This window comes from Callorhinus ursinus, unplaced genomic scaffold (genome assembly GCF_003265705.2).
Source record: "Callorhinus ursinus isolate GAN/ISIS: 27379988/994484 unplaced genomic scaffold, GSC_fseal_2.0 scaffold1, whole genome shotgun sequence".
Taxonomy (NCBI): Eukaryota; Metazoa; Chordata; class Mammalia; order Carnivora; family Otariidae; genus Callorhinus; species Callorhinus ursinus.
The window spans coordinates 102,878,246-102,902,936 of record NW_027397063.1 but is presented as its reverse complement, the minus strand read 5'-3'; the positions used below and the strand labels follow the sequence as shown (position 1 = coordinate 102,902,936).

Here is a 24,691-nt window from a genome sequence, read left to right as displayed (position 1 = left end):
TTGTGACATGAAACAAACATGAATGCTCATTCATATGGCTTATCCGATGTAGCCAGGGTGAGTACTTTCAGTTGTACTTTATACTTTCCATTAGAAAAAGGAAAATTACCACTCTATTTAGAAATGTAACAAGAATAGTTTTAGTTGTATGGTAATTTATTTCAAATAGCTAAATATTGTAAACTACCATATCAATATAAACGAGAGCTATTATTTTCATCAGAACAATGTAGAAAGGTGTGAGCTTTATTTCTTATAATTTTGACTTAATATTTATTAAGTTTTCTTTTGTTTCATTATAAAACAACCATAGAAGTTGCCTATTCATCATTTGTTATTACAGCTAAATATTTCTTATCTGTTTTCCTTTTTAGATACAGAAATATTTAAGGTATCAGAAATGAGGCAAGTTGCTGTATCTAGTTTCTCATGGGTTGAAAGTATTTGCTCTTCTCCTTGAAGCCTGTCGTCCAGAGTCAAAGAAGTTAATAGCGTGTTAATAGTATGTGAACGCCAATCTATAATCAGAATTTATATTCTAGGTCAGCCATTCTTCACTGTAAGTTGGCCCTTTGGTACCAAAGTGACAGGTCCAACCCAGTGCTAGTGGCTTCCTTTTAACTTTGCAATTAGCTTATTAAATTTTTAATTGAGGGGTGCCTGGCTAGCTCAGTTGGTGGAGCATGTGGCTCTTGATCTCAGGGTCATGAGTTTAAGCCCCTTGTTGGATGTAGAGATCACTTAAATAAAATAAAACTTAAAAAAAAATTGTTTCAATTGATAAGAGCAGTAGACTAGGTTTATTAGTTCTAACTGTATGACCTCAGTTGGCAAATATCTACAGACTTTTTAGTAGGTGTATTAGCAAATAAAGTATTATGGGAGTATACATTCTTTTTCATTGCAGACGGGGTTGAAGATTTATGTGTGTTAAGCTTTAAAAGATACTAAATATAACTTCTCCTGACCATGTTTATGTTAGATTTCACCAAATTGCCTTGTTCATTTTTTTTATTGTTATGAATTATGGATTTTTAAAACAATTTTACTAATTTGGCAAATAAGTATTTTGCAGGGATGATTCTATTAAACAGAACTATTCAGGAGTTTAAGATGTAAATCCCTTACATTATCTACTTAGTTTGAGGTATAAAATTGCTTTTCAGTATTGACAGATACCATAGTTCAGGCTCTTGTTTATGAAATCTTGGAATTCATTTTCAGGAGAGACAGCTTTTAAGCCCTGTCCAGTTCTCATTAAACTTGCCCTAAATAGCTGAAGATCCTTGATTTTGCCTTACTTGAAAGACTGGAATCTTTTTTTTTTTTTCCCAGGGTTCTTTTAGCAGAGTATCTTTTAATCAAAATACAAGTAATTAATACACCTTTCCTACATTGACTTGGAGTTCCTAATGGCCCCTTTGTTTCCTTCTCTATTTAAGTTAGAATTAGCAAATTGAGAAGCTTTCACCTCTTTGCCTCTGCCTGTATTTAGAAATTCTCTCTTTCCATTGATAGCCAATGCTTTATTCAGTTATTGCACTAAAGTTTAAGCTACTGTCAAGCCTTCCTTTCCCTTTTCCTGTAGGTGCTATCATTGTTCTCTGTCTTCCCCATTTGTCATTTGCAGAGTACTAAGGGAATCAAGCTGAAACCATTGCCAAATATAAGGAGAATTGATACTGACAGCTCAAAAATAATACAGCCCTTTCTTAGGAAGTGCAGAATATTTGCATTCACTGTTTATTAAAATGAATAATGTAGTGCCGGTAATTAGCTTTCTGGAGATTATCTTACTATAGTGATAGTGATACTTAGTGATATTCTAGCCTGTTGGCATTTCAGAATAGTAACTTTAAATTTTGACTTTCTACTTTTTTAAAGAACAGTTCTGAACTTAATTTTTGGCCTTGCTTTGTTACATTGACAAAATTAGTTTAGAAACTTATTTTACTGATCATTGGGGAACAGGCTCTTGTTGGGAGTTCTTTGTCTGCAAAAAAGCTGAGGGTAAGAATTTATAGCAAACAAATTTACCTTCTAGTATATATCAGGTCAGTAAGGTAAAGGAGCACTAGGGAGGAAGAAACTTTTGCTCAGGTAGACTAAAGGAAGAAATCAGGTAGCTTGTCAGGATTTAAACTTCATTGATGAACTATACATGCACTATATTTCTGCCTTAATGAAGAAAATGCATAAATGGAGTTAACAAATGAAAGTAACAGTTGCTAGGTACACTGTCCCCATGAGTTGGCTTGTCCTTCCTTATGATAGCACCAATATTTAAAGAGAAATGAATAAGGAAAGTAGTAGTGCACATGGGTTATTAAAATGAATGTCCAAGTTGATGGTCTTTTTACTAGATACCTGATTTCACTTAAATTGTTTTGTCTTTTTTTTTTAAGGTTTTATTTATTTTTTGACACAGAGGGAACACAAGCAGGGGGAGTGGGAGTGGGAGAGGGAGAAGCAGGCTTCCCGCTGAGCAGGGAGCCCAATGTGGGGCTTGATCCCAGGACGCTGGGATCATGACCTGAGCCGAAGGCAGATGCTTAATGACTGAGCCACCCAGGTGCCCCTTGTTTTGTCTTTTATAGTGATTATTCACTTACATCTATTTATATTTAGTTTAAGAATTACTGGATTTTAAAAAGTTCTTGTTTAAATCAAGTATTTTGTGTTAGAAAACAGGTAATCAGTATTTCCTATCATTGTTCGTATGAGATTTCATTTTTGAAGTTAGAAGTAAATCAGAAATAAGCTGCTTATATGAGATAATTTGTTTTATTTTATTCATCCTCCAAGAAGCTTGGGTACATCGTTAACACCCACCAGTACTTGCTAACCCAGATGGTAAAATTCAGGTTGCAGAACTTGGCTAATCTAGTTTTTGAATGCTCAGTGATAAGACATTTTTTAAAGTATAATTTGTATCAGAAAGGTACACCATTCGTAAATGTACAGCTTAAACTGAGCACACCTGTGTAACCAGGACCCAGATCAAGACACAAAATATTTTAAGCTCCTTATTTTGTCTGTCTTCTTTCACCCAATGTTTTGAGATTCATCTATATGACTCTGCACGGTTGTAGATCTGAACTACAGTTGACTCGAACAATGCGGGGGTTGAGGGCACTGACCCCCCCCCCCAGCGAAGTTGGAAAATCCAAGTACAACTTTTGACTCCCCAAAAACTTAACTGCCTATATCCTACTGTTGACTGGAAGCTTTACTGATAATCAGTTAACACATATTTTATATGTTAAATGTATTATATATTGTTTTCTTACAAATTAAGCTAGAGAAAATAAAATTATGAAAATCATAGAAAATACATTTATAGTACTGTAAAAAATCCATGTATGTTAATCACTATGTTGACTCTGTTGTACACATGAAACTAAATTAACTTGTCAACTGTACATCAATAAACTTAGATAAATAAAATCTTTATCTGTACTCATGCAGTTCAAACCCATGTTGTTAAAGGGTCAACAGTACATAATTTTGTAGAATCACCATAGTGAGTTACTTGTTGGAGACTATTACTAGTCAAATATTCTCTATCCTTATTAGGAGATGTTCTCTACTTATTAGAAGTACCTTGAGGATATGAACCTGAACTATAAGCACCCCAAATATATTCTCTAATAATTTGTACTTAGTACTTATATAATTTATTATGTGATCACATTTTGACCGGCTTCAGTTACGGATACCCAGTAGAGGATAATCAAAGACATGAAATTAGAGGATAAGGTTTTAGTGACCTGTCACCTTTTAGGACTGGATCTCAGATTTAATATAAAAACCTTAAGGACATGCTTATAAAATGTTCAGACATTAAAACAGGAAGTTTTAGCTGCTATTGGATGATAGCATTTATAAATGTAACAGTCTGAAGCATGTGAAGAAATTGAGAAATTGACAGAATTTGTATGTTAATTCAGGAAAGTTGAAATTTCTCGGTTAAAAAGGTAGAGTAAAAAATACCTAGATGTATTCGTTGCCTGCGTTTTCTAATATCGATTAGCAAGTGACAGGCCTATCACAAAAACTAATGTAATTTTAGGCAATCTTTTTATAACTAGGAAAAAAAACAGGAAAAAATGGTTACAGATCTATCGTACTCCATTTCTATAGAATAGTTACTCTAAATACAAAGGTAACTAGAAACTACTTTCTTTATACTCTACCTAGATAGCCAGGGGGGTGTTTGAAGAGAGGTTTGAGCTTACTTTCTGCAAGTAGATGCATCCCTGCAAAATAGTCTTGCCATCACTACAAATTAATATTAATACAATTAATAACTCTCTTCCTGGCTAGTCAAGAATGTTGACCTTGAATGAGGTGTAAAGCCGATTGCTTTTAAAATCCCTATTCTGTAGAGTTTTATTCCCTCTGGTTCTAAATGGGAAAGAAGAGGTAAGGAAAGCACTGGAATTGAGTTCTTCTGTTTTGTCATTGTTGGCCATGATTATCAGAAAACCTGAAAGAGGGGTGCTTGGGTGGCTTAGTAGGTTAAGTGTCTGACTCAGTCTCAGCTCAGTTCTTGATCTCAGGGTTGTGAGTTAACGCTGGGCATGGAGCCTGCTTAAAAGAAAACTTCAAAGAGCTGTATATTTGCTTAAGGAATGGAAGACTAGCAAACTCTTAGGAAAGAATGCCATATCAGAGCAGTTAAGTGGTGGTCACAATAGGGAAACCAGTGAACTGGATCTTGATATGGAAAAAAGTAAGAACATCATCACATGACTGAAAGTGATAACTGTCATTTAAAATTCAAACATTTTATGTCTCTCAAGTACAGCTGGAGGTATTGGTCAAAGCTTCTTCAGGAAGTGACTTTCTGAGTTGGAACCTGAAAGGTGGGTAGAATTTGGTCAGAGTTAAAGACTGAGGGAAAGGGAGAATTCCAGTTTGAGGAATACAAGTGAGCCACTATGAAAGTACAGAGCATCTGTGATAAGGACGGTTAAATTTGGTGCACAAATCATTTGATGACAACAGAAAAGAGATACTGGATTGGACAGAGACCAAAGATAATAGGTAATGAAGGCCTGAATGAGGCAATGGAGATGAGGAAAGAATAGTTATCAGAAGGCAGGAGTTACACGATGTTTTAACTCAAGGGGTATGATAGGGAAGCAGTCAAATTTGACTCCAAAGTCTCAAACCTAATTGAGGGAATGGTGGTACCATTAGGAAATATTAGTGAAAGAATTGGTTTGGGAAAGTGAAAACAATAATGAGATTCTGGTTTTAGCTACTTTTGGATGAGCTGGTGGAAAGTCAAGGTAGAAATAGTCAAGGTACAACTGGAGCTGCAGACACGCAGCTTGTTAGAGAAGCTAAGTCTAGAAGAGATTGAAGACCATTTATTTATTTGTTTCATTATTATTATTTTAGAGTTTGAGCTTTAGGAAAGACTGAGGTTTCCAAGAGTGAGCAGAGTAGGGTAAGAGGGTCAAGCCAGGCCCTTGGGAAACACTGCCTACTTCTGGAGAACAGGAGAAGCTCTGAAGAGGATAAGTGATCTTAGAGACTAGAAGATTCTGAGAATATTATTTACTAACCAAAAAGAAGGGAAAATGTTTGAATCTCTACTTTGAAATAATTTCAAATTTACAGAAAAATTACAAGAATAATAAAAAGCTCCAATAATCTTACTGAGATTGAACATTAACATTTTGTCATACTTGCTTTATTATCCTAACATATTATTTAGGAACCATTTAAGAGTAAGTTGCAGATATCCTGTCCATTTGACCCAAAAAACTTTGAGCATATGTTGCCTAAGCAGATTCTGTTATGTAACAACAGTTTTAATTAGCAAATTCAGGTTTGATAGTTATCTACTATGTAATAGACAGTTTATATTCAGATTTTGCAGTTGTCCCAATAATGTCTTTCATGACCATTTTTTACCTGATCCAAGAACCAATACAAGATCACAGATTACATTTAATTATCAAACACCTGTCTTTTTTCCTTCTGTCTTATATAAATAAATACTTTTCTTGTATTAGTCTTCTGTAGGACTGTTGAAAGTTTAAATTAGAGTAGACTTAAAGGCTATATTATAAGTGGGGAGGGGAGATAGGCCAGAAGCCTAAAATTCAGCTGAAACAACTACTGGGACTGGAAAAATGTTATAAGAGGATGTCTTTTATTTCTCAGAGTTTTGGGGGGGGGTGATGGCAAGAGAGGGAGACCAGGTGGATATTAATGTGGGTGTGTCTCTTAGAACAGAAATTGAAGTGTATTCATGTACCAATTTTTGTCTGTATTGTGATTTTTATATATATGTATTAAGTTGGGATTCTAATTATCTGGAATTGGAAAAAGTGTAATTTGAAGACCTTTTTAGTCACCTTTTGGGTTTACAAATTATGTAATTGCTATCCTTTATATTCTATTGTATCCTCCTAGTTTTATTCTGATAGTTGTCTAAGGTTGATTGTCTACTGCCAGAGTTTTAACCGTGGATCTGCATCTCATTGTTTGGATGTGGTGTTTCAGTGGATTCTGAGCATTTCTTCTCCTCTCTTAGCTTTGCTATGGCTAGCTGAAATGGAACACCTGACATGCTGACATTATTTTCATCACATAACCAGACTTCAGAGCTGATCCATTATTATATGCTTCTGCTCATGTGTTTACCACTTTCTTTGGTTAGTCACTTTTCTTAACATAAGTCATCACAGCCCTACTCTGAAAAGTCGTGGTAATTATTTTCAGGGTGAAATTTGAAAGAAACAGTTGAAATAGGTGAAAATAATTGGTACGGTCTTCTTGTTGTTGTTAATTTATTTTTAGTTTTCACCAGAATAGTTTTAAGTGAACCAAACCTTTGACTAGAACAGAAACTTGTATGTGTGAATTAGTGTGTAAACTAATTTGCTAAATCCAATTTATTTTTTTCTGCAGAATCTAGAACTCTGTAGAAAAGCTTTTTAAAAGGAAAACTCTTACTGAACTTGTTCAGATGAGAAGGATATTTAAATATATAGCCTGAAGTTGTTGAACCAGAACAAATGTAACATCTCTTTTATTTTCCTTCCAGTCTTCAACAATTAAAAAATTTAAACTCACACTTCTTTCAGTGTTTTTAAACCTGCAGATAGTTTGGCAACCTTATGGGAAGAAAAATATTAAGTGGTATTATTTTATATTTTTGTTTAATTAATTTGGGTTGGTACAGAGTTAGATGAGAGAAATGACTGACTATATTCTGTTTGGCATTCTCTTTATTTGTGTGTACATGTGCGCACTTGTACTAATACTCTAAATCACCAAATCAAGATATAAGATTTTTGTGATCATGATATAAAGTATTCAAATGCATTAGCTAACCCAAAATTAGCTTCTGTGTTTGGGTTTCAGTTGACTACTTCTAAAACATTTTTCCTATTTGACAGAAATAAAGTTAAACAGGTGGTAGTAATTTAGAATATATATTCATTGATACATATCTTTAAGAAATAGCGTTTTTGTGCCATTTTGTTTCCTGGTTGTTTTCAAAGTTTAAAGATCTTGGCTGTAAATACTAAAAGGTTCAGAAGATGCTCATTGTATTTTTTTTTCCAGTTTTTAATTGTGGTATTTGGCCCAGAAGTAGTGGTATATGGAACTTGTGTCTTGGAAGCCAAAAATCTTACTACATATCTTACTACCTGGTGGTATGTCAAGATAAAGAAGATATTCTTTCCCTAGGTCTACACACTATTTGAAGGGTAATAAGGAGAAAAAATTGTATTGTGTGACTAATCACCACTCCTGTTCACAGTGACTGTTAACTATTGATCCTCAGGAAGTTTATTTGCAGCGTCTGTTTCTATTTTAGATATTGCTAACTTAGTTCAGAAAATGTAGCTAAATGTATGCCTGGAATGGTCATACATACTTTATTTCAAGAAAGGTGATAATAGCTCTTAAAAGCATAATATGTGATGCTATCTTAAATTTTAAGAGTAGGTAATATTTCCTAATGTTAGCTGTTATTAGTAAAAGCTCAGAGTCAGATATCCAGCTTTCTATTAACAAAGCCTGTCATTCCTTATCACATATGTAGTTGAATAATATATAACTGGCTTCCACCTACTCTGTTTTTTCCATTTTTATCTTCTGTCTCAACCCCCATTTCTATTTCTTTTAATCCTCTATATGCTGTTTCTACTCCTTTTGAAAGAATGAGGATTATAAATCATTTGTGAATGAACATGACCTATTAAAATACCAATAACCTAACTTGTTAGGGGTATTTTCCAAAGTTGTATCAATGAAATATTTTAAGCCATATATTTTGGATTTCTTCCACTAATAGTTACATTTGATATGCATAGCATGCTAAACACCTTTTCTTATATTTCTCATACTTAATTTTTAACATAGCTAATCATCTTAAATTGTATCTTGGCTCATCCACAGATATATGAGGTTTCCTATAATTGTGTATGTCTTTTTATATGTGAATTTCTTAAAACACACTGTCTTTGCAGTGTTCTTATTCTATTAGATATGTTTGGACTAATTTTTTTTCATAAGCTTATCTTTGATACATTCCTAGCCTCATTTCCCCAATATGTAATCTATGGAAAGATTATACCTAATTTATTGGGAGCATACAGGGTGGCCCCATTTCCCCTTTTTCTCCATTTAAAAAATAAGCATTTCTGATGTGTAGGGAAGCAAGTGTTGATTTATCATGTCTAGGATTTCTCAAAATAGTGTACTGAACTTTTTGAAGAAGGTGGTTTACACTTGAAAGTGAAATTTTGTATCAAACAAAGCTAAGTACATTTTATTCAAATAATAAGTTCCTTTAGGAACTCTTGTAGGTTTGTTTGATTTCCCATGTCAGTTTTCAGATGACTTGGAAATTGCAGATCATCCACCTTCTTGCCCCTGTGCTCTCTTTGTTCTATCAGTATAAATTTGCCATAAAATTAGCTAAATAATGGTAAACTTAAGCCTAGTTTTTGCTAGACTATACCGTACGACTTAGTAGCTCACTCTCAGTTAAGTGGGATTTTTCCTCCTCACAAATTAAAAAAGAATGAAATGATAAATATGGGAAATGTTCAGGATTTGTTTTTGATAGCAGTCTTGCCAGAGATTGGAGATTTATGATTGATATTAGAATAAGTTTCTAAATATTCATTTTGAGGATAATTCTAATTTTAAATTAAATTTTTAAGAATATCTTATTAATCCTAACTGTTCATCTACAGACACTTCAGTTACCCAATTTTATTTCAAATTTTTAATAAGGATTTCCTACATGTTGGAATTTAGTCATTGAAACCCTTCACAGGTAACCCCTGTACTTGGTAGCAACTAATTTTGGAAAATGCATGATGGAGAAAAATCTGATAATGGAAGTTTTGTATTTTTAAATGTAATACAGCTCTTTAAGTCCTTAATTTACCATGTAGTTGTATAATGCACACACCCTTTAAAATTTTTCTCTATAAACTTCATAGAAAAATAACTAAATTTGCTTTATATGACTGGTTTTAATTCTATATTCCAGAGGCTTTCCAGGCATTTGTCGTAACAGTGCTTATTGTTGACAGGCCCTTTAAGAGAGGGTCAGGTAGTCTGCCTTTCAAATGGCCAGTCCATCAAAGCCTTCACAGACAAGCCAAATTACCAGTATTTCAGATACATGTATTTCAGGAAGCATATACTTTGCTACTTTTGGCTGGGTATTGTATCTTCTCAAGGGACTTGTCCCATGAAAGAGTAAATAATCCAAGTAATTTTTTTAAATTATGGTAGTATTTTGGTTGATAGGAGACAAGAATTGCATAAGAACTTGCTAAAAATGTTTTGGTAATATGTTGATGAAATGACCACAGCTTTAAACTATTTATTCTCTTCAATATGGGTTTTTGCCTTCACCAGGTGATTACATTATAAGGCGGTGCTTTGACAAAAGATAGTAAAGTTGTATGATTTTATTGAAGTCAAATGTGTTGTGAGATTACATTTGGAAAGATTATATTTGTAAATTGGAAAAAATCCTGATGTTCAGATTGTGTGGGAGACTTTTAAAGACCATGTGTAATAGAAAAATTCCATTAAAATTTGAAATCTGTAACAGCATAACTCCAGCCCCTATATTTGGGTCAGATATTTCCGGAGATGGCTGCAGAGTTTCCTTACAATGCTGTCTTTGAGTTTTCTGTAGCTTTGCATATATTGATCTTCCTCAGTGATGGCTTCCTTCCCCCACCCTCTTCCCTTGCCCCATTATGCCGTTTTATTTAGGGGGTTAATTTAGGCAAAAATACGCACATAAATATGTGGGTTGCCTTTTCTTTGGATAACTGACAATTAAAAATAGAAATGAGTATTCATACTGCACAGAAAATGTTAACTAATATTACCCTTCAACAGTTAAAATAGATGCCCAACTGAAAGCTTTCTTGTAAAAATTTAATAAATGTAAGATTATTCTTTAATATATTCCTACCCCTAAGTTCTTTGCCCGTACACAGATGAGCTATAGGACCACTTCTGAACAGGATACACTGTTATGTCTGTTATATAAAATGCATAATAAAATTTTATTTTTTCCATCATGTTGTCTAATTTAAAATTGGGGGGTGGTAGAGACAGACTAGGATTTAGGCATAAAAATTGAATGCTGTCTTGAGCATTTAAATGATCGGTATGGATTATTACTGATCCATCCACCTGTGTTAGAAGTCTAGAAATTCATACGGATGTGAACCAGATAATAGACTTAAGTGCCATTCTATAGGACTACAAAACTGTCTGTAGCAAGTTATGGTGTTAAATCATAATTTCTGGATCATGATCTTAAACCTTTAATTGGTTTCATTTCTCCTTGACTCTACTAACAAGTATTCCTGATGGCCTGGAAGTCCATGTTGAAATTTACAGTTTGAAGTATCCAGATTAAATATGAAATTATTTTACATTAAAAAAATACTTAAGTACAAAATATCAGTTGTGTAATCATGGTAAAACATAAAACTTTGCTATAAAAGATTTTTAAAGGCTATTTGATTAAAACACTTATTTACTTAAACTCTTTGCTAGAATTTTTTTTAGAATTCAGCATCGGAGGAGGAATGTGACATAATAATGATCGAAAGCCGAAAGTTTAAAAGTTGTGATGCCCTCACATGGTTGGAGGGTTATTCTATTCTAAGGACTGAATGTTGTCCACAAGAGTGTCTCATCAGGTCATAAATTGGTAAGACTTAATGGATTAGATTTTATGTATTATACCTGATGTTATTGTATTGAGATGAATATTTATGAACAGAATGAGCACATTGTATAACTAAGAGTATAGTATTAAATATAAGTTCAAACTTGGAATTTTAAATACTTGGGAATATGTAATCCTTTCAAAATTTCATGAGGCTGAAGCCCGTATCTTTGCAGTGGTGTTTAATAATCAGTTTAAAAAATAAAGTGACATCCTGTATTATGTAAACATTATTTAAATATTGCTATGGCATCTGATATAGATGCTTACAGTGTAGTTAAGGGCCCCAAATACTTTCTAGTTACTATCACAGGAGATATTTGAGAACTAATATATTAATCTTTTATTTAAAAAAAAAAACTTTACATCCATTTTCTTCATAAAATATAGTTTAAATTACCTTATTTGCTTTTGGGATTTTATTTTTCTTCTAGATGTCTGTAAAAATAAAGCCAGGAAAATTTTCTCAGTTCTTATCTTGAGAACCAGTATCAAATGAAAATCACATACTAGAAGTCAATAGTAACTTTTTTGATATGCCCTGAAAATAAAAAGATTTCCTTTTAGCATTGTATTCTGCATGGAAAACAAAAATTTTAAAACTTGTTTTATATAGCTGCTTATTTTGCTTTGTTTTACACAGCTGTATTTTGTAGGGGACTCTTAGAATAATACAGTTTAGACTGGGATGAGATCTTAATCTTCAATCTGAAAAATCATATTTTGCAGATGAAGAAAAAGGAACTTGGGTTAAGTTATGTGTCCAAGGTCATACAGTTGTACAATTAATATTTTCATTAAAGTATGGTGTACCTGTCCTGTAAGTGTATCAAAAATTATTTGAAATTATCAAATAGGCACCATATCTATTTCTAACTTTATCCTTAACCCTCTGGGGTAGTCAGTCTCTCCCTTACACACATACATCCTGTCTTTTGAATGATACTCTAAAATTGTTTCTCATATGGTATTCCATGACTTTGATCATATTCTATAAACTTAAGTTTCGTAAAACAGTAATTGCAATCATTAGTAGTTTGGAAGGAAATACAACAAACTAACAAACAATTGTCTTGGATCCTGTAAACTTCTTACTTTTAATTTTTTCATTTACCACAATAATTCCACATAACTTGGGTAATGAGGAAAATAATTTCTAATTTCTTTAGTGTAGGATATCCATCTTTAGTAGTCAATGGATGGGTGGGTATCCGGGGATCATGAATCCTGTGAAATACTGGATGGAATTTAATGTATGTTCAGTTTTTGGTGAAAGGTTCAGAGCATTTGTCAGATTTTCAAAAGGAGTTGAATAACATTGCTAATGAATGTATCTAAGAGACAAGCCTTGTTATATACCCAACTACATGACGTAGGAAAGAAATTTTTAATGAGTACACTGATTATGTAACTTACTGAATTTTATCCAAGGCTAATTTATTATAAGTGATCGTTAGCCTGATGGAACAAATCAGATCTTACCCACTTTTAGCTTAGGAATTTCATACTGTCAATCTCTGTGCTCAAATGTTGATTGGATTTCTCCACAGAGTAGTTTTATTTTTGCTACCCAGTGGCTACCTAGTGTGCCACGCACTATGCTACGTATTTGGGGCATGTTATTTAATTTTCACAACGGCTGTATTACATAGATACTATCAGTACCCTCAGTTTACAGAGAAGGAAATGGAAAGCTTAGAGAGATTAGATAACTTGCTCAGGTCACATAGCCATTTAGTGGTGGAGCTAGGATTCAGATCTAGCTTTCTAACTGGAACCATGGCTCTCAATTGTATGCTGGTATGCCTAGAGTACCCCTGAGGAACTTAAAGGATAAGGGAGAATTTTATATTGAGTAAAGATGTGAATACATAAATTTGATTCCCTTGAACTTAAGTAGCAATGGGCCATCCTTTATTATAAAATCTTTTAAAGCATCTGTCAAAAAAATAAATTTGGTAAATTGCTTATAATTTCGAATTAAGTATTTATTGCATTAGGAAATACCTTCTATACAAATGTAATGTTTGTGATTATAAGCAAATATGTAGGTGTTAGAAAAGCTATAGTACTTACTAGAATAGTATTGTGCCAAGTGTAACCATTAAGGAATTCACCCTTTAATATTTAGGATTTATAAATAGCAGACATTCGGGGGAAACAGTTTAAAAATCTGCTTTGAGCTGCAGATGTTTCTTGGGGGAGGGGAATGAATCACATGTAAAACCTCCTGCTAAGTGCTGTATCAGTTTCCCATTTGCCCTTAATTGTGAATAATTCTATAAAGATACCTTTTCTATGTTTACTTTTAAAACATGTATGTCACAAAATTTATATTTTAGATACATGGATTTTTTTAATTGAGTACCTACTTTGTGTAAAACCTTTTCTTATTTTTAAGTGTTTATAATAAAGTTCCTGTGTCTAAATAGGACTTAAATCCACAATAATAGTACTGCTTAAAACAAAAACAAGTAAAACTGTAAGAATTTGCTTACTCTTCAGTTTAGTTGAAATAGTCTGCCTATCAAGCATAAACTTAATTTCTTTAAGACCATGGTTTAAAGTGTACAACAACTTGATAGGTCATCAGAACATGAAAATACTATCTTAAAAATCTTTTTTTAGTTAAGACATTTGTATCCCAGCTTCTTTAATAGTAACATATTTGCCTTTTCAAAATTAAAACTTTGGAATGTTTGGGAAATAGAATAAACAAGTACACCTAATCCAAGTTTTTGACACAGTGACGATCTCAGTGTTTGTATATTCCCTTCCAGACTTTGAGTACCTATGCATGGATAGTAACAATTGCAATCACAGTTAAGTAGCTTTTAAATAGTTTCTAGTGTTCCAAATATTTTTCTGATTTGTACAAAGCTGATACTGACATGTCATAGGTTTTAAATTTTGGACTGATAATTTTGATATCCAAGATACCATCCCTTCCAGTTTTTCCTTCTACCTCTCATTTCTTCTCAGTCCCCTGGCAGGCCTTTCCTTTCTGTTTGTTCTTTTAAGTATTACTGGTGCTCTCAGGATGCTGTTGAGACAGCATCTTCTCACATTCTTCATCATGCTAAGAATATGTAGATGGTTCTGAGTGTCATCTGTATGCTCTAGGTGCTCAAACTTGTTACCTAGTCATCTCTTCTTAACACTCAAACTTGTGTGATATCCCATAGCAGGTTAATTGCAAAGGACTGCCATGTCTACTTCCGTGAGTTTTTTTCTTAAGCCTGTCCATCTCTTTCATCCCCATTCAGGGCACAGTCCTTTCTTACGTGGAAATGCAAAAACCTTCTAACTGGTCTTCATTATTTGAGTTTTCTAACATGGCTAACTGTAGGTGCTGTTCCTTTTACTTAGAACATTTGTGTGTAGACTTCTGTCCTTTTAGATTCTCCACCCACCTGTGGCACTTCCTTTACTAAACATTCTTTCCTGACCCTTGATCGTGATTATATTTCCCCAAAACACCCTCTAAAATCTTTCCTTGTCTTAGCATTTATCACACCTCTAACTTGTCTATCTCCTATACTCAACTGTATATTCATAAATTCTAGTGTATGGTTTATTCGATGATGTGTCCACATAATCAGCATCTGATAAATGTTTAAATACATTAAAATCCCCCTAGAATGTGGCATCATAAGATTTAGTAACTGGAAAGAATGTTAGAAATTAACATATACAATTAGAGGCAAGAATCAAATGTAGAAACCACATCACGTTGCTCCTAAGTTAATGTTCCCTGTGTTTTTCATGATATTTAGATTTTGACCACTATACCTTCCTAATACAGATTATATAGTTAATAAATGTTTAATATGTGCCAGACACTAATGCATTATCTCACTGAATACTCTTGTCTGGTCCTATTATTATTCTTTGGAGAGGATAAATAACTTGTGTGAAGTTATATTATAAAAGTGATAGAGTTGGGATTCAAACCTGGGTATGACTCCAGAGCCAAAGCCTTTTTTATTTGATACCACCTGTGAGTTTATCTCTGAGTCTAGAATTATACATCTGAGTTGGAAGGGAATTTAGTGGTCCTTTATTCCAACCATTTGTCTCATTTTGTCTCACATCTATAACATACCTTCTCAGTTGCTGTCTAGCCTTTGAACACCTCCAGTGATGTTTATCTTAGCATCCTCGTCTTCTTTCTTTTTACATTTCATGTTGAACCTTGTATAAATTCTTGATGTACACAGAATCTAAAATATGGAGCAGAAAATCAGATGATTACCATCACTGAAAGCATTTAGTAAAGAGATTAGGTTCATGTAAAAATAAAAGCTGCATTGCATATTCTGTCACCATTCAACTATAAGAACATTCTCTAGTTCAGTGTTTTCATAGCTGCCATAACCAAGAATATGGGTTCCAGTTTGTGGCCAAAAGTCATTGGTGTTAATATAAATGTAATTCTAAAGTTCTTTTTCAAAAATGGATAAGGAGATATTGCTTAGTATCTTAGAGATCACAAGGATGTTTTTCCACTTCATAATTATTGATTCTAGTGATGATGCAAGGATTTCACAGGACTCCTGTATACTGCTCTGATCTAGCAATGTGTAAAAAGAGTATAAAGTACTATACATCTGAATTTCTTCAGATTCCTAGATCTAGTTCACTTAGAACTTCACTTGTTTATGAGACATGCTTAAAGGCATGGCGATATGAATTGTCTTCTTTATCTTACCTGACTAAATTACGAAGCCTTTGGCCTCTTCTTTCCACCTTCAGGATAGCTTTTGTTTTTTTTCACTTCTCTTTAGATTCGATTCTAATTGTCTACAGAGAATGATATTGGACAGTTGAGAGAACCCACAGATAGATATTTATGATGTATGATTATACAATTAAGCCTTTCACTAGGTTCACAAAATTATTTTCCCTAAATCCAAGATTCTAATGTAAAAAGATCTTTGTCAAGGTTTCTATCCAAAAGATAAGAGTTTTTAAAGTCCATTTCATTTTCTACAGGGTCTTCTATGAGTTCCGTCATTCCCATGATCTGTATATGAAACTGCTAAGTTTCACTGGCATAATTTTGTCAGAAGTAGCCTGAAAGTCCATGGAACTCTAGCTATTCTGTTCCTCAAACTTAAACCGTTTTTCTGCTTAATTACTTCAGTTGCCAGTTATATAGAAACTACTACACTTTCTTCTTCTTCAGTGAGTAAAAACCAGATGCAAGGAGTATCACAAGAAAAGATTTATTGGCTTTTTGTTTAAGCTATCTTTGTCAAGGAGAAAAAAAATTTCTCAGGAGGCCTGCCCATTTTTACTATGTTCCAGGGATATCTTTTCATTAGTTTCTAATATTTAAATAGCTGGTTAATTTCTTATTTTTTTCTCCTGGCATGATTAGCCCGACATAACATAACATAAGCTTATGCTAACTTACAAAAATTAATTAGATAACATATTAAATAATATTTTATTGTATCTTTTTTTCAATTAAATGCTTAATATCAATTCTATGCAAAGTGTTATAATTAGTAGACCCTCTGGATGGACACAGTTCCTCCCTTTGTGGTTTAACTCAAGGGTGAAGAACATTAAATAGGCACAACAAAAACAATGATTTATGGAAGAATCAAGAAAGGGAGAGAGCAAAGAGTGTAGTTCACGTGAAGCATTCCATTTCAGATGACAGTCTTAGCTCCAGAATCTAAGGTGATTAACAAATTTCAGATCATGTTGTAAGTCTGGAATTCATCATAGATAATTTGATACAAATTGAGCTCTACAAATGGTTGTAAAGTTCTGTTATTTACCATATCTGTGTTTCAGTATTGTTATTACCTAGAAGAATTCAAGGACTTAGATCTACAATGAAATGAGAAAAAGCTGTTAGCTGTTAAAAACTTTACAAGTGAAAATATACCTATTTGAGTATAGTTCTGCTTGAGTGAAAAAATCTTTTATAACCCTTTAGATTTTATAGTAGTGCTACTTTATACTTTTCTTCATTATCTGTACCAGAATCTCTTTTTGAATTAAGTAATTCTAAAGCAGTGATTCTCAACTAGAATAATATGTAGTGTAGAAGCAAAGCAATACTTGTCCCACTCTTGTTTTTAGTAATATTTAATTGTTGAAATTTCATATAACACTAAAGGAAGGCATGGGAGATGTTAAACACTTTTTGAAATTTTTATGTTGAAATAAATTCAGTAACATATGTGGCCTTTGGAAATATTTCCCTCAGTAAATTAAGACTTTTTATTCTAAACAGTCATTAATGTTCAATCCACAGGAATACTGTGCTTAATAAATATTGATGTAAGTTTAAATCTCAAGTCAAACAATTTTTATGAGCATATATTTTGTGACTGCCTTAACATTTGACTAATTGAGTACAAAGGAATCAAGTAAATTTAAGGCATAACTAGGATTATTTCATTCTTTGAGTAAGGTGTAAATACAAAGACTGTTTCTTAATACTAATCATAATTGATTTTTATTTGTACCTCACTGCTTCATTTGCAATCTAAGATGCACTGGGATAGCAAGCCTTACACAGTGTCAGTCCAAATTGATCCAAACAATAAAAGGAACTAAGTATTATTTTTAGTGTTTACAATTGTAAAAAATCTCATAATCGTCACAGCAGTCCTTTAGGGTAGATACAACTGTGGTCCCATTTTACAGACAAGGAAACCTGTTTTAGTATGTTAGCTTGCTATGGTCATCCCACTAGTAAGTAGTGAAGTTGGGATTTAAAACAAGCTTGTTTAATTCTGAAGCCTGTGCTCTTTTTATGTATTTATTTATTTATTTTCCAGATAGCTTGAGCTAGAGGGAAGAGGAGGAGGGAGAGAGAGAAAAGCAGGTTCCACGCCCAGCATGGGCTCCAGGCTCAATCTCAGGACCCTGAGATCATGACCTGAGCCAAAATCAAGAGTCAGACACTTAACCGACTAAGTCACCCAGGCGCCCCTGAAGCCTGGGAAACCACTTTATTATTCTTTGAGAATTTAGTCTTTTGCTTAAGCAACTGCTAAGAGGTAAGATGTCTTGCCCCAGAATGAAGTAGAGAGCAAAAGAGATTTAAGCAAGTGGTAGTAAACTTGATAACCTAGACAACTTTTAACTCTTCTGGGCATATATTTTATATGCCAAAATATAACAATACTTTATATTTGTTGAAGATGAGCAATTTTTTGCTCAAACCCAGGCCAATCCAAATTTTTTAAGAACCCCAATTGCAAAACATGTACTGACTTACTAAAAGTAAAATAGAACAGAGTTTTTCCCTGATAATGATATTCTCCTCATTTTGACTGTTCCTTTAGTCTAAGCCAGAATGAAGCAACTGTCTCTCTAAAAACCTTGTGATACTTTTATTCTTTTGGGTTTATCCCTCTTTTGAAACAGTTCCTTGTACCTTCCTTTATATTTACTTCCTTACTACCCCTGGATTTTGGGGACAGATTGGAGGAGACATAAGGTAACAAAGACTAGTTAATCACCTAGAAACAGAAGCTGGGTCTTGGTCAGATAATCCTAAGGGCTAGCCTGATACAGTTTTACTTTGTCCATACAACTACATATGCTTTTTTTTATAAAGCTATTATGAATAACATCTCTGTACCTTTAGGAATTGGGCGTAAGTGAAAAGATAAGCTTTAGATGAATAAAATTGTCTCTGTGCTCTGCACTGGTATTTGGCATTTGGTATTCAAGGGGATTGTGTCATTCTCTCTCATTGGGTTAGGCCTCATTGTGGAAATGGGATTGAAAGGATTTTTTCAAGAAAACTTAAGTTGAAAAAAATAGTACACATAATGCTGGAGATAGAAGAGGCAAATGTGAGGCCATTCCATGAAAGAAATAATTAGATTTCCCAAGAAGGGTAGTTTCTTTCTGAGCCCCCATCTTTTGTTAACTCTTCAGTAGTTAGTGTTCTCCATTTGTCTTCTTCCTACTTAAGCAAGCTCATCTCTCAGTTTTGCTTTACCTACCACATTCTAGCCGCTCTCAAATCTAGACTTCTAGGCCAGAGTTTACTCTAGAGTTCTAAATACCTATTTCCAGCAACCTTCTTTCTATATTTCTCCACTAGAATCTGTATCCCAGATGTCTCAGAATTCAGCAGTCCCAAGTGAAACTTAAATTTCTCATTTTCTCACCTTTATTCTTAGGTTCCTCTTCCACTCATTCCCTACCCCCTAAAATCTAGCGGCCTTCCTGTGACACATAAACCATCTCCCCACTCCTAATTACTCCAAGCTAAAAAAAACTCCAGCCATCTTTGGTATTTTCTTTGTTATAGGTGAGTCCCTTTTCCTTTATCACCCCCCCCCATCTTTCATAGATTCTCTGCTTCAGTTGTAAAAACAATTTCATTTTTCCTTGCTTTAATGCCTGTGACCAAGCATTTTGCAGTGTCCTGATAATCTCCCCACTCCTTGCTTGCTTAGGTAATTCTTTTTGCTTTTTTTAAGACCCGTATTGAATGTTATCTTTCCGTCTCACCAATCCCCATCCCCACCACACATACATGCCCAAAAAAAGCCCGCATTCAAGGGTTACACTAAGTTCCATAAAAGCCTTTGAAAATAAATGATGAAGGGAAAAAGCCCAGTGAGAGTAACTTGCCTCAGGACACAGCAAATCTGAGGCCAAGCTGCAACATGTATTTGCTGTTTCCATATCTAGTGATCTTCCCACTGATGGACATCATCTAATTTCATACTCTTCCAGCCAGTGTTCATTGAGCGTTGGGCATTGTGCAGAGGAGACAGATGAGAAATTATCATTTTTTATTAGTGCCATAGAAAGATAAATGTTACTGAGATTTGGCTATGTAGGAAATCAGGGGCAAATTTGTATTACCTAGATGTATGAATTAGATATTAAGGCAGCAAGAAGATATGGCAAGTTTAGTTTGAAAATGAGGAATGAGATTAAGAGCTATTTCCCCATTTAATTTGTTTTAAGTTTAGTTAAAATGCTAGCATTGCCCATGTCCATAAGATACCAAGGACTGCTTTGGGAAAAGTCAATTAGGCGTGGGAAATGGCTTTGGAGGTGATCTAGTATGGCTAGCTTATGTTATAGCTGGAGAAAGAGGCCCCAGAGGCAAATGTATTAAGTGATATATTTAGGACTCAAATTCCAACTATACAATTTGTGAATCCAGGCTTCTACAGCATCCTTTAGTAGATGGCTGCTGGCCTCTTGATAGATTTTGTATAGCACATAGAGTTTTGTCTGGTAGGAGGTAGATGCAGCTGTTAAAACACAGCCTATGATAGATACGTGGTTAGAGCTATAAGGGTAGTGTGGGGCATGACTTACTATACTACTTCTGGAAGGGTTGGAAAACTAGACTTTACAGAAAATATTTGAGCTGAAACCTATGAAAGAGTGGTAGAATTTCCACAGAAATATTTAGAGAATGAGAAACAGTATGAGCAAAGAGAATGAGAATAAACTACACAGTCTCAAGGAGTTTAGGATATCCAGTTTAAAAGTTGAGCAGGTATTTGGAATGGGAGGGAATAATATAAATGTTTGCATTAGAAATAAATTAGCTAGTTCTGATTTTTTTTTCCTTTGACCCATTTTTATGTCATTGCTAAAGAATTCTGAATTACTTTTAGAAATGTTAGGTGGATTAAAAAAGAGAGATGTTAGGTGTATTTAGCTATATAAAAAGGTTGTTTTTATAATAGGCCCACCGCTGGGTGAAGTTAATTCAACGCTTGTTGTGGGTCTCTGAAATGAAATGCTTATCTTAAGAGTGTTAAGTTTTTGTTTTGATTTCCCTTGACATTCTTTTCTATCATGTTCTTTCTCCAGTTTTGTTCATTTTCATACACTTACACCATGAAAATTTCCTTAGGTGATGAAAGTGCTATTATTTCTTCATAGTCAAAAGGAAGGAATGCTGTTATTAACCTTTTAAAGGAGAATTGATCTTTACTACAAAATCACTGTTAAACATAGTCCATTCCTTGGAAGGCCTTTGTTAATCTTTATGCTTTTCTTAACACAGCTGAGGTAATTTGAACTCTTCTGTGTTTTTAATGTCTTCATTCATATTAAGAATTCTTATTTTTTCTCTTTTTCTATTTAAATTTTCCATCTTTCTATGAAAGATGGTCGAAAAACATAAACCTTTTGCTAGATAAGGTATACTTAATTTGTTAATTCTAATGTTTTCAGAAGTTGGTTAACCATCAGCTTCTATTCCAGCAGACTAAAAGTTTTTAGTCTGGTTTTAGAATATCTAGAATGAATATATAGGATTACATCCACTTTATTCCCTTTCAGTAGAGTTAACATTATTTTTGTAAGGTATTCTGAGCTAGACATCGGTTGGCAACATTTGAAATCCTTTCTAATCTGTTTCCCCTTTTTTACTCTTAGGTGCTAATGTACATCTCAGTCTAGATAATTGTCAATCGTATACTGTTTTCCCAGTCTCCAGGAAGTAAATTAAAGTAATAAGGACTGTAGTGTCAAATTTTTAATTTGGGCTTAAGCCCCTTGAGATACATCCTTCATTTCAATCAGTAATGAATTATCCTATCATCAAATTACCTATTGCTGCTGGGTAAGTAGTACAATGCAGTATCTTTCAAGAGAGCCTGCTCTAAATGTAAGCACTCCAACATTCAGGAAAATGCCACTCTCCTCCTACCCCTTTCTCACACCCTTTCTTATTTCAGTCCTGTCTCAAAGGAAGAAAATAACTTTCATCCTGTCAAACCTTGCCTAATGTTAGTCTAATAAAAAATAACTAGCTAGTGCATAAGCTCATCTGCCTTTAAGTAGATATGATTTTTTTTACATTTAAGTATTTAACTTGAAATAAGAATATTAAACTTTTTTAGTTTATTTGAAATATTTGGATTGTAATGGTAAAATTGCTGTGCATATTTCACTTTTGTATTATTCTCCAGTTTTTCAAGACTGAATTTTTACATCTTTCATCTTGAGTGTTTTGATAGAAAGAATTTTAGTTTGGCTAGTTTTTAAATTATTTCCTTAGAGTGACTCTATGAGGAAAAAACGATCAGAATTTTACTGCCTAATACTAAAATAACTCCCTCAAGATACCCTCACTTGGAAATGTAAAGAGATCTAAATGTAAAGAGATCTAGAAAAAGAAGGTAAAGTTAATATTAGTATATCAAAGATGTTTATCACAGACTTTTATTTTTTTCTTACCAGAATCATTTTGAAACAAATAGCTATATTAAGAGTTATAAACATTACTTATATAATACTTTTTAAGTGATTATTATTCACCCTAAGCCAAAGAAATAAATTTTACAAATCACAAATATCACTTATATTGTTGTTTTGAATGTTAAACAAAGTACTGATCTTCTAGAATGAAGTAGTTCCTAAGGAAGATGGAGTTGTTGGCTCCTCTTCCCTCCTTTTTCTCTTTTCTGTTTCCTGTCTGCCATTTGTTCATGTCTTAAGTTCACACTGTACAGGGTTAATAACTCTTTCGTGAGTCATTTTCATTTTGGAATGTGGTTGGTTTTTTTGTTTTTTGTTTTGTTTTGTTTTTCAGTATTCTCCGAAGTGCAATGAAAGTATTCTATCTCTGTCCCCCATCTGCCTGCCTTCCCAGACAGATAACCACTTTCTTAGTTTGTGTGTATTCTTCGTTTATGCACATGCAAGCAAATACTGTATATCACCCTCACACAGTGGTAATGTACATACATCTGCACCTTTACTTTTAAAAGATCTCCAGGGTACATTGTTCCCATCTCAGTACACAGAAAAGCATTTTTGTAGGGTCGTCTTTTATAGATGGGTAGTATTCAATTGAATAAATGGCTATACCATGATTTATTTAATCAGTTCCATGTTGATTATTAGAAATCTTGCTGTTTTAAACAGTGCTATAATGAGTAGCATTGTAAATATATTCTATCCCATGTATGTAGAAATATAGGATAAATTCCCACATGTAGGATTGCTGACTCAAATAGTAAATAAATAAGAGTGAGTGAGAATGTATGTATGTGTACAACTGTGATATAACCAAATTGCTCTGTGTAACGGTTATACCAGTGTACAACTTAAATCCTCACTATATGAGAAGGCCCATTTCCCACAGCCTCACTAACAGTGTATTAAATTTTAGTATGTTTGACAGTTTAGGGAAATGGTATTACATTATAGTTTTAATCCGTATTTTTATTATGAATGAGAGCCTGGGTTTTTTTCATGGCTTGTGGATTGTCCATGTGAAATCTACCCATTTTTCGAATTGGAGTTCTAGTCTTAATAGATTTCTAGAAGTACTTTGTATTTTAGTGAAATTATTGAAGGAGTTTTTTATTTTTCTATATTTTGAGGCATCTAGTTAAGCTTCTCCAAAGTATTACAGACATTCTTCCTAAGTGGACTTTTTAAAAGGCCATTAATACAGATGATATGGTTGACTCTGGACAAAAGGGGTCTGAGGAGAAGGACTTTGTATTATTATATACCCTTTTATGTATACTCTTTGAATTTATTTTTTACCACATGTATGTATCTTCTTTAACTTTTATTTTGAAATAATTATTGATTCATAAGAAGTTGTAAAGAAAAAAGTGTAGGGAAGCCTCATGTACCCCTTCACCCAGTGTGTGTGTCCTGCCCCCTGCGCCCTTCCTGCAGTGGTAACATCTTACATGGCTGTAGGAAAGGTCGAAAGCCAGGAAGTTGACATTGGTATAATCCACAGCATGTATCCTTTTTTACTCTTTAAATATTCATTTCTGGCCAGAATTTTTACCTTAAATTAATTAGATGAGTATAAAATATGCTAATGATATAATTGGTTTCTGTAGATGCTAAAAACAACTATCAATCTTTATGTAAATATTTAACTGGGTTTTTAATTGTTCCTTGGTTAAAAGCTTTTTTTTTTTTTTTTTTGCACCATTGTAAGACTGGTTACTTGAGAAAATAATAACATTTAGTTTTGTGAGTAGCTATTTTACCTGCTTGTTTATCATGAATAATAGCTTTTATTCACAAAAATCACTTATTTTGTGTTATTAATAAAAATCTTCATGGGGCTTTTTATGAATTTAATCATGAAATTAAACAGATTTTTTGTTTTTACATAGAGAACTTATGGTCAGTAATTAGAATACATAAAATTTTTAGTTCTTAGCTTAATTTACTGTTAACTTTGATAGTTTTATTGCTAAACACAGAAATTTGCATTTGGCCATAGAATAAGTTTACCTGAATTGTATCTATTTTGGCTCTTTTTTAGAAGGAGAGCTGTTATTTGCTCTTGAATGTTAAGCTGTAACTATTTTTTAAATTCCTCTTACAGAATAGTGATGCATTTTTTTCTGTTTAACTTTTTTTTATAGGCTTGCTGAGCTGTACATTCATTAGATTTATTTTTTTGCTATTAGCAACTTAATAGTTTCTTTCTAAAAAACAAAA

The 24,691-nt window shown here is 33.4% G+C and overlaps 1 protein-coding gene across 4 annotated transcripts in view; it reads left to right on the top strand.

The window, feature by feature from the left end:
* TSC22D2 (TSC22 domain family member 2) overlaps positions 1–24,691 on the top strand; it is a 48,900-nt gene that overhangs the window by 15,610 nt on the left and 8,599 nt on the right. The window contains exon 2 of one of the 4 annotated variants that reach the window (XR_003209965.2): positions 11,074–11,230. The exons of 2 other annotated variants lie outside the window; for them this stretch is intronic. Coding sequence is in view for 1 of the 2 variants with exons in the window: in XM_073898607.1 (XP_073754708.1) it covers positions 375–390 (16 nt within the window). In the remaining variant the exon portion in view is untranslated. Of the gene's footprint in view, positions 1–374; positions 843–11,073; positions 11,231–24,691 lie in introns of those variants that run through there. One more of the 4 variants, XM_073898607.1, reaches the window with a different exon arrangement.